Source organism: Oreochromis niloticus, linkage group LG23 (assembly GCF_001858045.2).
Source record: "Oreochromis niloticus isolate F11D_XX linkage group LG23, O_niloticus_UMD_NMBU, whole genome shotgun sequence".
NCBI classification, from domain to species: Eukaryota; Metazoa; Chordata; class Actinopteri; order Cichliformes; family Cichlidae; genus Oreochromis; species Oreochromis niloticus.
The window spans coordinates 41,925,326-41,940,675 of NC_031986.2; the positions used below are offsets into that span (position 1 = coordinate 41,925,326).

At 43.1% G+C, this 15,350-nt stretch overlaps 1 protein-coding gene across 2 annotated transcripts; it reads left to right on the forward strand.

Moving 5' to 3' along the window:
- Positions 1–347: 347 nt before the first annotated feature.
- On the forward strand, positions 348–15,095 carry cdc34a (cell division cycle 34 homolog (S. cerevisiae) a). Of its 2 annotated transcripts, none has more exons than XM_005479038.4 (5): positions 348–459; positions 10,294–10,380; positions 10,573–10,670; positions 11,916–12,050; positions 12,200–15,095. In XM_005479038.4, exons 1-5 carry the CDS (start codon positions 373–375, stop codon positions 12,423–12,425), a joined length of 633 nt encoding a protein of 210 aa, XP_005479095.1. In that variant the 5' UTR covers positions 348–372; the 3' UTR covers positions 12,426–15,095. The 2 variants fall into 2 exon arrangements, with proteins under 2 accessions (XP_005479095.1, XP_003439883.1); XM_003439835.3 differs by lacking the exon at positions 348–459 and adding an exon at positions 995–1,435.
- Positions 15,096–15,350: the final 255 nt, after the last annotated feature.

Genomic DNA, 15,350 nt, shown 5'->3' on the forward strand with positions numbered 1-15,350 from the left:
TTTGCATTTGTCTCACTAACATGTTTCAGTTGAAAGAAATTTTAGGCAAGCTGAACAAATACAGAATGCAGTTGGTGGGTGGTTTCATTTATTAAAGGAGAAAAGCTATCCAAACCTACCCTGTGTGAAAGAGCTAGTAACCTAATAACTGTTTGTGCCACCCAGTGAGATCTGCAATCAAGCATTTGTGAAAACTGGCAATGAGTCTTTCCACACTGCTGTGGAGGAATTTTGGTCATGAGAAAGTAAGTTTATCAGACCTGGACCTGGACTCTGATTAGGCAACCACAAAATCAAAACTTTAATTTTCCTTTCAAAGGTGGACTTGGTTAGATATTCTCCTTCAGGATTTTCTGGCAGACAGCAGAATCCATGGGTCCATCATTTACAGCAAGTCGCCCAGATCCTGAAGCAACAAAGCAGCCACAGACCTTCACAGTATCAGCGCCATATTTGATTGTGGGTATGATGCCCTTTTTGTGAAATGCTGTGTTAGTTTTAGGATTCTAACTTTCTAAAAAGTTAAACTTTTGTCTCATCAGTCTATAGAGCATGTTTCCAACGGTCTTGGGGATCATGAAGATGCTTTTGGCAAATGTGAAAGGGAGTTTTTCCTTCCCACTTTCACCAAGTGCTTGCTCACAGGGGGTGGTTTGATTGTTAGGGTTTTCTCTGTATTATTGTAGGGTCTTTATCTTACAGAATAAAGTGCCTTGAGGCGACTGCTCTTATGATTTGAAAAATGAAAGCATCTTTTACAAACTTTTTTGTATTTATATGGGTTAAACTGTGATGAATATAATATACTTTTATTAATAACATAATATCTAAAATTTGTTTGACGATCTCAAACAGACAAGTTTGAAAAATTAGCAAAAAAATAAGAATTCAGGAAGGAGGGGAAATGTTTTTTCACAGCTGTCTGATATGCGCTACTGATACTTAGGAGTTTTATTTTTAAGAATGTCACCGGAAATAAGGCAAGTAATACCTTCGACTTGATAACGGTAGGTTCATGGTCGTTAATAACTGGGGCTCCGTTGGATTGTTCACAACAACAGAGAGGAAGGCGCATCAGCTCCAGCCCAGACGCGTTTTGGAACCGCACACAAACGGAAACCAACCGTTCCTGCGTGACGAGCTCCGTTCTTCTACTGTTAGCTGTTGTTTGTAACGAGCTAGCTTTGTCCTTCGTAGTCACAGCTGTGGTGGGTCGCTGATATTTTTTTATATATATAAATCGCCGTGGAATATGGCTCAGAATAAACATCATGTAGCCAGTTCCCAAAAAGCATTAATGCTGGAGATGAAAAGTCTTCAAGATGAGCCGGTCGAAGGGTTCAAAATAACTTTGGTGGACGAGTCGGACCTGTACAACTGGGAAGTAGCGATATTCGGACCCCCGAATACACACTACGAGGGTGGTTATTTTAAGGTGAGTAGCTAATGTTAGCTAGCAGTCCGTCTATTGTTCTTTAACTGGTTAGTTTTACTGTATATTTCAGTAGTTTACTCATACAGGGCAACCAAGCGACCAACCTCACCCTTCATGTAACCGTTTCCACCAGCAGCAGGTAATCGTTAATAACGTTAACTTGGCTAATTGCTCCCTGTTTAGCGTTATTGTGACAAATCCTTCTTTGTTTAACTTTAAACCAGCAAGACTCCATGAGAACTTTGTTGCTGGGGTATATTTTCTCCTAAAAACACAGATTCAGTGAGGTCTCTTACAGATCTTACATGTGCCCGAGTTACTTTTTTTGTTGGCTTGAAACAAAAGGTTGTTGAGCATAACCGCCTCCAGCACTACCTTGATAGTTAAGCTCATCATCTATCTCGCTAATTCAGTCCTTTTCTTTGTGTTCATCATTACAGCCCTGGCTCGAGTACTCTTTTTGTTGGTTATTCACATGTACCAAACACAATGCATGGTACTAACCTTGCTTTTGAAATGTTAAATGGCTCCCAGCCTTAACTTGTCTAACTTGTGTAGTGACTCATAATTTGTTTTCTCGTCTACTTCCTCCCTTGAGAGTAAAGATGCGTTGGTTTTGTTCCTGTTTAGCAGAATTTGTGCTGATTATAAACCGCCACCAGCGTATTTCCGTCTTCAGAAGATTTCTGCGGCTAATGTTTGAGTGTGCCATTTCTCTGCCCTTTGACCCCTTGAGTACTGACCATTAAGTAGTGTTTTATAGTTCTAGTACAAGTATTTATATTGGCATGTCAGTTGTTGCCATGTTTTCTAATTCTAACTTTCAAATGTTGCAACTCACTGGAGTCATTGTTTTGGGTGCTGTGATGCTCATCCTGGAGGGTGATTGGATTCATTACTTTGTTTATGTTTAGTGCAATAAAGCCCCAAGTAGCTGTGCTTCAGACTTGCCCTAGATTGTTTTTGTTTTTTTAATTTAATTTAATTTAATTTTTTTTTACTGTGTATCAAAAAAAACAAAAAAACAGATGACAAGCCTTTTATTGACGTGGCACAATAATGCTTCCTTGAAACCAGATTTTAATTTGGAGAAAAGCAAAGTAACAAATTCTGCACGATTGCTTTACAATAACTTGATTTTATTTCCTCACAATGCTAAGCCTGTGTTGTATCCATACAACAGTTGTTAAGCTGTAAATGATTAATATTGTCTGCAGACGTCATGTAACACCTCTCTTTTTGCACACTGTCCCTTCAGCTGTCCTGATGTGTGTGTTTTTTTTAGTTCCAGTTCCTAAGAAACAGTCTTCATTTTGCCTCTGCTCTTTTTAAAGCCTGTAAGCGCAAACGGAGGGGCCCGACCAGGCTCCCGTAGACGGTGTTCAGTGGGTCTGTGTGGTTGCCGTGTACAGGATTCCTTTGTTGGGCCAGGAATGCACAGCTTGGCTGTGAAATCTGCCGCATGGCTGTGACTCATTGTTCTGTGCTGGTTTCTATCCGACCAGTTTGTAATATTCAGAAGAAAGAAGGGAGGGGGGAAAAAGAGGAGAGAGAGAAAGAACCACCTCTTTTTGGTGTTACCCAAACAAACAAAGAGTTATGACTCGCTGTGAGGCCTGTTCATCTGAAGCGGCGCTGATACTGACGTCACGTGCAACCTGGCTGACTCAGGCGTTTATTTCACATGGGTGTTGCTTTGAAAAAGGCACACTATGACGAACACATTATGCATGCAGGCAGGCACGCACAGAGTGGACCGAGACATATTGAAGTGTCACTCACACAGGATTAGATAACTGTCCTGGTTGCTTTAGTAAACACACAGTGCAGAAGTAAACACACAGTGCCTTATCACGATAAGCTGACCCATGACCTATGACTTTCATATACTCGCCGGTGCTAACACCCATTTGCTGACTCTGACATTTCTGTGTATTCATGTGAGGAATCCATTTAGGCTCTGAGACTCTGATGTTTACTGACTTTGGCCTGTAGTAAGCTGTGGTCTTGGGACATGAGCAGCTGAGTTGGCTAAAGCAGTGGTTCCCATACTAGGTGCTGAGACAGGTCAAGGTGTGCTTGGGGATTTAACGACACTACCTGAAAAGGACTGATAATTAGTAGTGGTGGGGGAAAATATCAATACAGCATAGTATCACAATATTTTTTGTGGCAGTATTGAAGCGATACAGGGACACCAAATATTGATATTTTCTTAAGTGATATCAAATATTTTGGGAATACTGGAAACAAGAGGGCACAGCTCATGCTCCACCATCCTGTGATAATGTTAGCCGAGGAAACTTGCATTAAATCGGCTCAACTGTAAAACCATCCAACACTGGGCACACTTAATTATCTCCTAATTAAGCTAATGGCTCAGTCACAGGAGTAGAGATAGGACAGCAACCTTCTTGCAACTACAAAACAAAACATAAAAATGGTGGTGATTGAATGTTTTTGTACATTCTGCAACCGATTGATTGGTGACTAGGCTGCCCAGACCCTCAGGGTGTTGCACACTCACGACCAGTTTTGATGGCGAGGTGATTGCACAGGTGGCCTTAAAGGAGGCACTCTTTCTGCATATATTTGCAGTCTGAGTTGTACTGACAGCAATCACTGTCAGAGAGCTTGTCGAAGAGTTGAAATAATTTCTTCTTCTTCTTCTTCTTCTTCACAATAATTGCTGTATTATCAGAAACTGATTGCATCTTATTGGCAGCTTGACCCCATTCAACCACAGACTGATAGCAGCATTGACCATCTCATTTCGCAGCAAAAAATAAACTAAAGCAAGATGGTGTTATCTTATTTGAAACTGACAAAGTTTGAGGATGTAATTTGCGGTTAGAAAAAAAGGTGATAAATGTTGCTGTGTTTTTAACATCCTGCAAAATGTTAAAAGTTGCAATAATATTGTATCATGAGTGAAGTATTGTGATAATATTCCATCGTGGGTGATTCTCAGCTCTGTGAATACAGATACATACACCCAAACTGTTTGAAGACCACCATGTTGGAGTGTCTAGTCACATTATTGTATATTGCAGATTATTCTCACAATATGCAGTCCTGCTGTTTTTGCACAAGCTCAATTTGTGTGCACCTTTGTAAAGTCTTTCCTATTTAGTCATAGACTTTTTTTTATTCTTTTAATCTGAGGCTTAAATATGAAAACTTTGGTAATGCAGAGAGTTTAAAAATATTCTCCATGCAGGAAACGGTGTGTAGATTACACTGAGTGTAATGAGTGTTTGACTCTCTCACTCTGCTTTTTTTTTTTTTTTTTTTTTTTCTTCTTCTTCTTCTTTCTCCTCACATCTGTTTGTCCCCGGGGATAAGATTTGAGTCACACAGTTAAAAACACTCCACGGCTTTAACAGCTTACTCACCAGCCCAAATGATAGGAAGCATAGTACCACGTATCGAGTATGACTGCTGCAGAACTTTAGATGTTTTGGGTATTCACAGATTTATCTAGTGAGCAGCGACTTATTGATGATTTGAACTTGAATTGCAGTTTGAGTGCTTTTAAAATTAGTTACAGAACATGGATACAATACAAATTCAGCAAAGTTTAACAGCCGTGACAGGCAGAGACCTCATGAAAGAGAGGCACTGCACTCAAATAGTCCTGAATTGATGCAAGAAGACAGATGGAATTAGTTTTATTCACCTTTGACTGGTGGTTCAAATATAAAAGTGCAATGGTTTATGTCCAGGTGAGCACTGAAGTTCAGGCTTTAACAATCAGTGTTTTTAAGATGGCTTGTGTGGCAAGAATTGCTTCTGTAAGGACTTTAAGGTAGTGTCCCACCCTGAACACATGCAAACACTACAGTTTGCATCACAAAGCGCAGTACTTCCACCGGTGTATTTAAAGCTGTGGGTTTAATTTTGCTTCCTATTCTGTCGGCAGTACATTTAATGTCTGCCGAAAACCGTAACCATTAGCCACAAGTGAAACAGCCCACACATTTTTAATTTTGCCAAGCATTTTCTAGAACACACTGACATGAGGCAGGGTCGGCCAGGTCAACAAGTCGTATGACAGAGAGACATTTTTACTTTGCATGAAACAAAATAGTTTGTTCACCATTTGCTACATTTCTGTATATTTGTACTGCTTTTAATACCTCTATGTTGGAATAACCTAAAGCATTGCACTGATTGTAGCTCTGTGCTCTCCAGGTGGAGGTTTTTTTGTTTTTTTGTTTGTTTGTTTGTTTTGCCCTCCACTTCAGATGCAGCATTCACTATTTATGTCCACAGATACAGTCATCTAATTATGCTTCACATTAAAGTTTCCTGTGGTGACTTGTAGATCTCTCACTATGTGTAAAGTGGCACAGGTCTTGAAGGTCCTGGAGCTTGGGTGGAGGGGCTGTGTCAACTTTGAGGTCATGATGTAAATGAGGGATCTGCAGCTAATACTCTAAAAGAAAACACCTTTAATCTGTAAGTCAAGTGTTTTTCTCGACTGACAGACCCCATGTTCACAGCTGTTATGAAAGAGGAGAGCTGCCCTTTGGTTTTTGCCCGGGCCTGTCTGTTTTTGTTTTTGTTTTAAAGCACTTGACAATCAGATGACAGACACTGGTTGCGATTAAGAAGCTGACTTTGTAGTTGCACCTTTCTAATATGCTACAGAATTTGTACATGTTCCCTGTTAGCCTTGCAGTAGCAGTAGAGGGGAGGGTAAAAAAACCTAACCTGACTGCAGTGTGCCTGGCTGAGCTGCTGGAGTCATGTTTCCCCCTCTGGCTGTGTCACAGAGAAACAAGAGCAGGGCAGAGGGGAGGAAAAAAAACTCCAAAAACAGGGAATATTGAAAGGGCCAGATCAAGAGGAGGCACAGCCCTTTTCCTTGCAATGCCCCCCCCTTTGAAAGCGCAGCCTGCTGTGAGCAGAGGTAAGTGTGAGGCTCTGGTAGACGGTTATAACCATCCCCTGAAGCCCTGGCAGTGTGTTCTCTTCCTCTTCCTGTTTGGGCCACTGGTGCAATAATCTCATCTCTGAGACGTGGCTCGGTGGGCTTCTTGAAATGTCGTTGTGCTAAGACCACCTAAGAGTTGTTTGAAATATAACTGTATTACAGCTCTGCAACAACCAGAAGGACGAGAATTTAAAAAAAACAATTGAAGAGAAAGAGGGGATTCTGTTGGATCTGAACCTGTTAATCTCACAGATCTGCATGTGCTGTGTGGGATCTGCTCTGTGCCGGGGCCGTTTTCCTTGTCCTGCGTATGTGTGAGAGAGGATAAGGTCTGTGGGGACGGTGAAGAGGTGCACAGGGAGAACAGAATGATTTGTTCTGTTCAGGGTCTTTGCATTGACCTGGTTTACTTTGCCTCGCTGTCATTATCCGCAGGGTGGGCGTGCTCTTTCTCTGACTCGTTCCTTCCTCAAGGCAGCTTTTCAGGTCACAGTCAAAGATTTTCATAGAAAGAGGAAACTGATCCTCACCGTCTATAATGCAACAATAACAAGGGGAGTGTTTTATAAGTTTTTTGGGTGTTTTTTGCCTGGCAAAAGAAAAATCAGCTGCACTTCCTGTCAGCTTCTCAGATGAGATGTTCAAAGTGAATCTCCTTCTGAGAATGAAGGCTGTTAATTGGCTGCTCGGGCCAATTATTAGGCATGACATGCAAGCCAGCATGTTTCAACAGATACTCTAAGAATAGCACTCTGTTTTGGGTAAACGTCTTGGTTGAGCAGCTGTATGGGTAAAGACTCAGAGCAGGACCACTGATGTATTTGAAAAGAGAACGCTGATATTGGGCATCGAAGACCCTGCTGCATTGTCCTCGCTCGTTCTCCTCGCGTTTCTTATCTTCTGTCTGCTTGGAGCTGAAGCGGCTCACAGCTGCAGAGCAAATAAGCCAACCAAGCAGCCTGTCTTTGCTTGGGCCACTTCTTTACCTCATCTATGCATGATCTCCTCTATCCACTATTTCCTCTATCCACGTCCATCTGCTGTATAATAGGTAGTCATACAATAAGGTAGGTCAAGAGCCAATGAAATTGTGTAGCTGTTTTAGAACAGGAAAACAGTCTGAAGCCTCCTGCTAAGCTGCAATGTGAAATCACACTCTTTCCTTTTTGCTCATGGTTATTGTTAATGCATATCCCTGCCTCCCTGCTTTCTTATTTGCTCTCAGACTCGCAGGACTGTGATGAATGGGACTATTTTATGGGAAGGGTTGCCACATGGGTCTCTCTGCCCGGGGCTAAAAACTGAGATATTGATTCAACTTATTTATTCAGACGTACAGATTTGGCTATTTCTTGATGGGCAGGGTGAGTTTGTCTCACCAAAGAGCTGTGTTCTTCTTTTGAACTTCCCCACAGTTGGATAGAGTTGGAGCTGGATTTCTTCCACATCTGATCACAGTTTGGTTTCATGGTATCTCAGTGGCTTTGAATAGATTTGGATGAAACTGCTTAGATGGAAAGCTCTCTGCCAGAGGTGTGAAACAAACAAATTTTAATGGTGCTTTGGGGAGTAATTCTAGTTTTAATCCATGATATGTCCTGTGAAGTAGTTGCATCCATCTTAAAGAAGCATGTTAGGGACTCATTCAGTGTTTGTTTGGGGTAAAACAGACACTGGAAGGATGTTTTGGCACACTCAGCCAAAACTAGTCCTTGTATTATCTGTTGAGTCGGACCAGATGGAAATGAAGGAGCATTTACATAACACTTTTGTCTACGTTACCACTGAAAGTGCTTTAGGCTACAAGCTATATTTCCCCATACATTCATACTGTGCTTTCTTCTTTGCATTTTGGCTGTGGATGCAGAATGAATAGTTAAGAATCAGGCAGAATATGCAAAGTTGACTCCCAAAAGGCCCACCTGACCAGGAGATTCAGACCCAGAACTTTCTCACTGTGACCGAAAGTGTTGTTGAATGGCTGCTGATGATTAGTGTGGTTTATTTAAAACATCCTTACCGGTAAATGCTGTCACTGTCAGCTTATTTATTGAGCTCTAAATTACAGCAGGTATTTGACTATCTATGGACATGCTGCGGAAGGAGGGAGCAACGGAGGGCCAGCTTTCCAAAATATACAAACTAATGTCTCCTTTGCCCCATTTCCAGCCAGGGGACTGATATGATCTTACTGCTTATATTGTTTTGGACTAAAAACTAAGCAATCACTGTTGCTGTATGGCCTCCTCCCCCTTCCTCCACCCTCCTGGCTAGCTGCTATGTGTTGCACTGCTGCTAGGCTGTAATGTGTACAATGTTGGCTTGAACTGTGCACTCTGATGGGTCGCCAGTTATCTGGCAAGGCCGGTTAAACTCTGGGATTTTATTTTTTTCAGCGCCTCTTCACTCAGGATTGTCAACTCTTCCTCTCTGCCCTGCTATGATATGGAGAGCGCAGGTTAGGATAAGCAGGTTGCGTGTGTTTGTCGTCTTGACTGAATTTATCTTGTGCTGTTAGTCGGGATGTACAAACACACTCCTTCATGACAAAGAGTCTTAAATGCAGAGCATTCTGTGACTATCAACAAGTCACTCAGTGTTTTGCACAGATAAAACATTTGGCTGCATGCACGAGGGTTAAATTAGGCAAAGCGGTCAAAGAAGGCTCAAAGCTTATAAAATTATATAGAGCCCAACCCCCTTTAGTTCAAATGAAATCCCCCTCTACCTCCTCCCACTACTGCTCCTCCACCACCCCTGCTGCCAATTCGCCCCCTCTCCTGCTAGTTGGTTCACTGTGGCGAGGACCAGCTGACCATGCCGAATCAGCAAATGTACACGGGTGTGTGTGAGAGAGACTTTGGCGGGGGCGGGGGGGTCAGAAGGTTTCATGCTGTGAGCGATGCGTTTGTGTATAATAAGTCCTGTTGGTGTGTGTGCTCCGTCACAGTCTCTCCCATGGCACGCTTTATGGAAAACAGAGGAGTGGTCTTCCACACAGGATTTACAGTGTGTGTCTGTGTGGTTGTTTTCAATGTGAGGACATATAATGGCAGAACATGAGTGTGAGTAGTGGATTGTCTTGGGTTGCAGTGACAGCTGGAGAGGACAAACACAATGTCTTTATACCAGCACCATTACACCCCCCCCTCAGCCTCCGGTGTTTCTCTAAGCTCCACGCGCTTTGCAGCTGAACGGACTGCAAGCCTCCATCCCTCCCTTCCTCCACACCGTATTACATTACACTGTCATTAGCTATGTTTTGCACTGACCCTGTAGCTACTATTTAGAGGTTTCTTTCAATCACGACTGACGCTGATCGGCGTGATTGTGGAGGTCTTCAATCAGCTGCTGCGCGTTGGCATCAGTGCTGCAGTGTAGGGCTTTGTGAAGAAAAGCAGTCAAAATAAAGCCCTCTCTCCTTGGCAGCTGTGTCTGTACTTGTGTGGTTATCTTTTTGAGGACCACTAAAGAGTTTTAGACCTTGGAAGAGAGAACATTATGGCTTGGCTTATGTGACACAGGACTGTTTGGGGCACATGTTAGGTCGGGTTTTGATGGTTAAAGTAACGCCTAGGGCATGCATTATGTCAGTAAATACCCCGACAGAGAGCCACATACATGCATGCTTTTATTTCTTCTGCAGAATCATTTGGACTTGCAGTGTGTTCTTGCAATTGTTTCTGACCGTGTGTGTGTAGATCCATTACACAGTGTAAGCAAATGGCACCAGGACTGTCTTTAATTAAATGCCTAACTGTGGGTAAAGCAATCATCTTGTTGCTCGGTTGTACTAATGAGTTGAAATGGTTACCAGGCGGTGACAAAGGAAATTGGTTACAACTTGTCTGTTCATGAGAGAGAGGTAAACACTCGTCCTGTCAGTACGCCGCTAATAGGTGTCTTTTCTCACCCCAAGGCTCGGATCAAGTTTCCCATCGACTACCCGTACTCTCCACCAGCTTTCCGCTTTCTCACCAAAATGTGGCACCCGAACATCTATGAGGTAAAGCTAAACAATTTTAAAAAATTTATTTTAAAAAAGCGTCAATGTTAAACATTGACATTTTTGTGATTCCAAGTAGATTTTTATTTTTTTTAATTTTTTCAACATGTAGCCCTAATATTTGAATCTTTTCGCACTTCTTAAAGGTGACTGCTTGTCTGAACATGCTTGTTTACTATCTCATGTCCCTAGAACGGGGATGTGTGCATCTCTATCCTTCATCCACCAGTGGACGACCCACAGAGCGGTGAGCTGCCTTCGGAGAGGTGGAACCCCACGCAGAACGTCAGGTACACGTCAGGCTCTTGGAACAACTCAAGAGAAAAAAAAAAAAAAGAAGATGATGATGATGATCTGCAGGGATTTTTTTTTTCCTTTTTCTGGCTTGTAGCTAGACCATAATGAATTTTTAATTGATTCATTTAGATGCATAATGCATTTTGTGTCAGTCGGGATTTTGCTTTCATCATAGAGTAGGAACGTCTGAACAGGTCTGGAGATGCACTGGCTGTGCACCTGCTAAAGAAGGTCATTGGCCACGGCCAGTCATGCTTATCATGGAGGATCAGGGGAGGAGCAAGACAATGTTTGTAGCCAGGCAGAGACATTTGCTTACATTCGGGTGGCATTGTTGTCTTTCCTTGCTACTGGATGTAATACCAGCTCTATGGGTACATTTGTGAGCCTCTAAACGGCTTCACCATTACTCAAGTGTGGTGGCAAAACAGTAGCTACATTATGTACTTTAAGAAATGAATGTCTTTACTGCAATTTTGTCCACAGTAATGAAGCCTCAGAGCTGAATATTACAAAAGCAGTACTGCATTTTTGCCTACAGAGCAGAAAATGTAGATGGCTGACTCCAGATCCTGTAGCATGAAAACAGGATGATTGTTTGAGGCCTTTTCTCAGCTTGCTGCAGTTTAAATGTAGCAAACACCCAAACATGATGTTTAATTCATACGCCTTTTTATTTCTGATATTTGCTTGACACAGATTGAATTACTTGGTCCCTCCAGATTCTCAGTTGTCTTTTTTTTTTCTGTGCTCAGTGTAGACAAAATCCACTACGGATGTGTCTTTAATAAAGGATCCTCCGACTGCTGCAGACAGAAGCGACAGATACAAAAGCAGCTTAATATTATTTACAAGAGGAGAGTGGGTAAACAATGTTTTGGAGGATAAAACATTCTGCCCACCCATGTTTGTGTGACTGGTCTCTTAATCAGAGCTGAATTCTGTAAGAGTTTAGGCCAATAAAGTCAAACGCAGCAGCAGAGACAGATGATCAGAGGGTTAGCAGGCTGCTCGTCTGACCCTGACCTTCATCTCCCTCCTTCCCTCCCTCACCCTCTCTCCCTCTTCTTGTCTGTGTGTGTGTCTTTCCATTTCTGTACACTTCTGTTTCCTGTACTCAATGTCTCTTGTCTCGTCTTACCTCCATCTTTGCTACTCTCCGCCCTGTTTCCTTCTTCTCATCCTGTATTGCCTTCAACTATTTTAATCACTCGTTCCACTGTTGGCCTCTCTCTCAGGACCATCCTGCTCAGTGTGATCTCTCTGCTGAATGAACCCAACACGTTCTCCCCCGCCAACGTGGACGCCTCCGTCATGTACCGAAAGTGGAGGGACAGCAAGGGCAAGGACCGAGAATACATCGAGATCATCAGGTACAAGAAGGAAAACGCACTCGACTGTCTCCTCACTTCAAACGGGTGCTTGTCTGTAAAGTAGAAACGGAGCGCCACAACTGAACTTGCTCATAGCCTCATTTTTATTTATTTTTTCACCTCTTCTGTTTCTTCTTTGCGTCTTACAGAAAGCAGGTGGTGGCTACCAAAGCGGACGCAGAGCGGGACGGTGTCAAGGTTCCTGTCACGTTGGACGAGTACTGCGTCCGAACCCAAGTCCCACCCACAGACGATGGCTCCAACCTCTTATACGACGACTACTACGATGACGAGGAGCTGGATGATGATGATGAGGAGGAGGACGATGAGGACTGTTGCTATGATGAGGACGACTCGGGCACTGAGGACTCCTGACCTCGCCCTCCCTGCAACATCGTCCCCTTGCCTGCTGTTCTTGTTCTCAACACCCCCACCCCACCGCTGACCGCCCTCTTCTGTCATGAACTGAACTTTAAATCCCCACCTACCCCTCTTCTTCCCGAGTACTCACTTAGCACAGCCCGCCCCCCGTCCACCTTCTGTCACATGTGCAGTCACAGCGTGCGCACTAAAACCCAATGCATTGAAGAAAAGAAGGCTACAGAGTTTTTTCTGCTTACATGTTTTATTTTATTTTTTTTTATCTGTTCTGAGTAAAGGTTACACACAATATGCACACTCAGCTTCAAAGTAATAGTTTTGGTTTCCTCACCTCCTCCTGTTGATCTGCACTTACTAAAAATTAACTTAGCCTTTTAGCTTCGAGTCCTATTTCTTCTGCAGGCTTTGAGTGAAACAAATATGATGTCTGAGTTAATTTTGGTGCAGAATGGTCACACCTGCTCTTAATCACAGTCATCAGGAGGCAGGTTCAGGTCAGAGTAAAGCAAGATTTGTGAAGAAAGCTAACGTAGGATAATTGGCATACTGTGCGTACGTGTGTCTGCGCGAGTTGTTGTTTTGTTGTGTTTTTTTTCCCTTTTTCTAAAGCGGAGTCGTTTCCGCCTCTGAGCCCCGGATGTGTGTGTGACTCTACTCTAGTTTGCAGGCTGTTCAAAGCCCTGCCATGCCTCACCTCTGACCTTTTAAGCCGCAAGGCTTGTGCTGCTCCACACATGAAAGTTGTCTGCCATTCACACTCGTGTGCCTTCCCTCACTCCCTAATATTCCACATGTGACTGACCAATGGGATCCATGAGTCACGGCAAACCCCAGTCAGCCAGGCAAGAGGAAAGTGGCATAAGGAGTCAGTCAGCCCCCCTCCCGCTCTTTTAATTCTCAGGTGGCGATATTGTGTAAACGGGGCCGTCCTGATGGAACAACTTATTTATAGCGGCACCTGTCAGATTTGTCCGAGGTGTGAGTGAGGAAGGTAAGATCAAACAGCTGAACTAAAGAATGGCATGTAGAGCAGAACCCCAGAAACGTCCTCTACCGACTGCCACACGGCCTTCGTCGTACAAGCATGCGCTACTAGTGGCCCGGATGCATTAAGAAACCGCTAGCCCAGCTCACTGCTGCTCGTGAAATCTAATGTACTGTATTTAACAAACCTATGCAGTCAGTGCTTGAACTTACTCAATATGCAGTGCTTTAAGTGTGGCAGTAAAGCTGAGCTTTGCAGCGTGTCCCGAACTCCAACTCAAGTCTCACAAGCCAGCCACATGTCCTTGGTCAGAGATGGACATGTGTGGCTGCGTCTGTCTGTGGTTTGTGATCCTAACTCAAGAGTAGCACAAGTCTCCAGAGCTGAAGAGTTGCATTGTTCACTGCCCTTCACAGAGCTCACCCCCTGCTGGCGGCTGTGTGTACTGGCATATTTCTTTGCGCCAGCCATTTTGACTCATCAGTATCAAAGGCCTCAAAGGCAAACGGGTGGCAGCTTGATGCAGGACGTGATTCAGAAGAATTAAAAATGGAGACAGATGGGGGAAGGGGGGGGGGGCGTCTTGTTTTCAGTCTACTGTACACCATCAGACCCTCTCCTAACTGCCAAGAGTGCTCTGTTACACCCCCGTTACCACCACCTAACAGTATTTCCGATGAAATCCTGACTGTAATCATGTTTCCGTTGTGTGTGTGTGTGTGTGTGTGTGTGTGTGTGTGTGTGTGAATACTCGCTGATGGGTTTTGTATTATTTTATTTTTTTAGATGAGCTGAAATGTGCAGAGAAGAAAAGCAAAAATGGGAAGGTACTGGGATGGGGTTTATCTTTAAGCATGAACAGGAGAATGTGGTTCTTCACTAGCATGCTGTTATGATGTGTTTGTGGTTTTAAACCTGCTATAAGGGTTGGGATTGTGTCCAAGGAAAAAGGTCCTCTTAACTCAATTTTATCTGGGCTGTGTTTGGAGGGGGGAGGGGGGCTGCTTTTCTGTTTTCAGGGTTGTTGTTTTTTTTCCTTTAAATTTGTGGTAAAGGCTGCAATGTTTTCTCTTATATGTATTGACTTTATTGTTAAAAGCCCTTTTGTTGTTCATTAAAGACTGAGTAAAGATATGAACCAGTTACACAGATATGAAATGGAAAAGTTGAACAGAGCCAAACTGAGTCGGCACACCATGCAGGGATCGTTACCCGCTACTGTTTACGCCACAGAGTTGTCAATACTGTATAATTGATCAGTGTTTGTTACATAGTTTATGAATGAACCCCTGCCTCTCTATTGTAATGGTTTGTGAGAATGGGATTTTTTTGGGGGGGTCAAACTACTGTTTTATCGTCCTTGCTCCCCACACTCTGAGCTCTGGTTGGTGGCAGCCTCACTGAGGGAAACCCAGCAGTTAAGAAAACAACAAGAACCTCAGGAAAAAAACAAAACAACCACCAATAAACAAACCCTTTTCCAACTGAGTGAACCTGACCCCAGGCAGTCTCACTTTTTGGCTTCAAAGGACTGTTTACAATCTACCTTGATATGCACATGTGGATATTTTGACGATCACTTGATATATATTTTTTTTTTTCCTCCTTGTTTTTGTTTTCTTTTTTTTTTCTTATGGTTTGTAAATCTATTTAAAATCTGAATAAAGCTCTTTATTAGATATTGGCTGATTTCATTTTTGTGTGTGTGTGTGTGTGTGTGTGTGTGTTGGAGATTTTTAAGGTCTCATTGGTTTCTGCATTTTCTGTGTCGTCTTGCAGTCACTGAAATGATGAGAGTGAATACCCTTTGAGGGAAACTCAGACTTATCTTGCAGAGGTAAGACCTGTTTCCTTTCTTAGTTCATTTAAAACTTGTGTTTGAGTTGAAGTGTGAGGAAAGCACGTGATGAGACGTGTACCCCGTAGTCACCCTG

What these genes read in the sequence shown, in the direction of transcription:
- cdc34a (XM_003439835.3), top strand. Translation starts at nt 1,253, where the DNA reads ATGGCTCAGAATAAACATCATGTAGCCAGTTCCCAAAAAGCATTAATG. An exon ending in GGCACCCGAACATCTATGAG is followed by an intron (nt 10,381 to 10,572) that starts GTAAAGCTAAAC and finishes TCATGTCCCTAG; the next exon opens with AACGGGGATGTGTGCATCTC. An exon ending in AACCCCACGCAGAACGTCAG is followed by an intron (nt 10,671 to 11,915) that starts GTACACGTCAGG and finishes CCTCTCTCTCAG; the next exon opens with GACCATCCTGCTCAGTGTGA.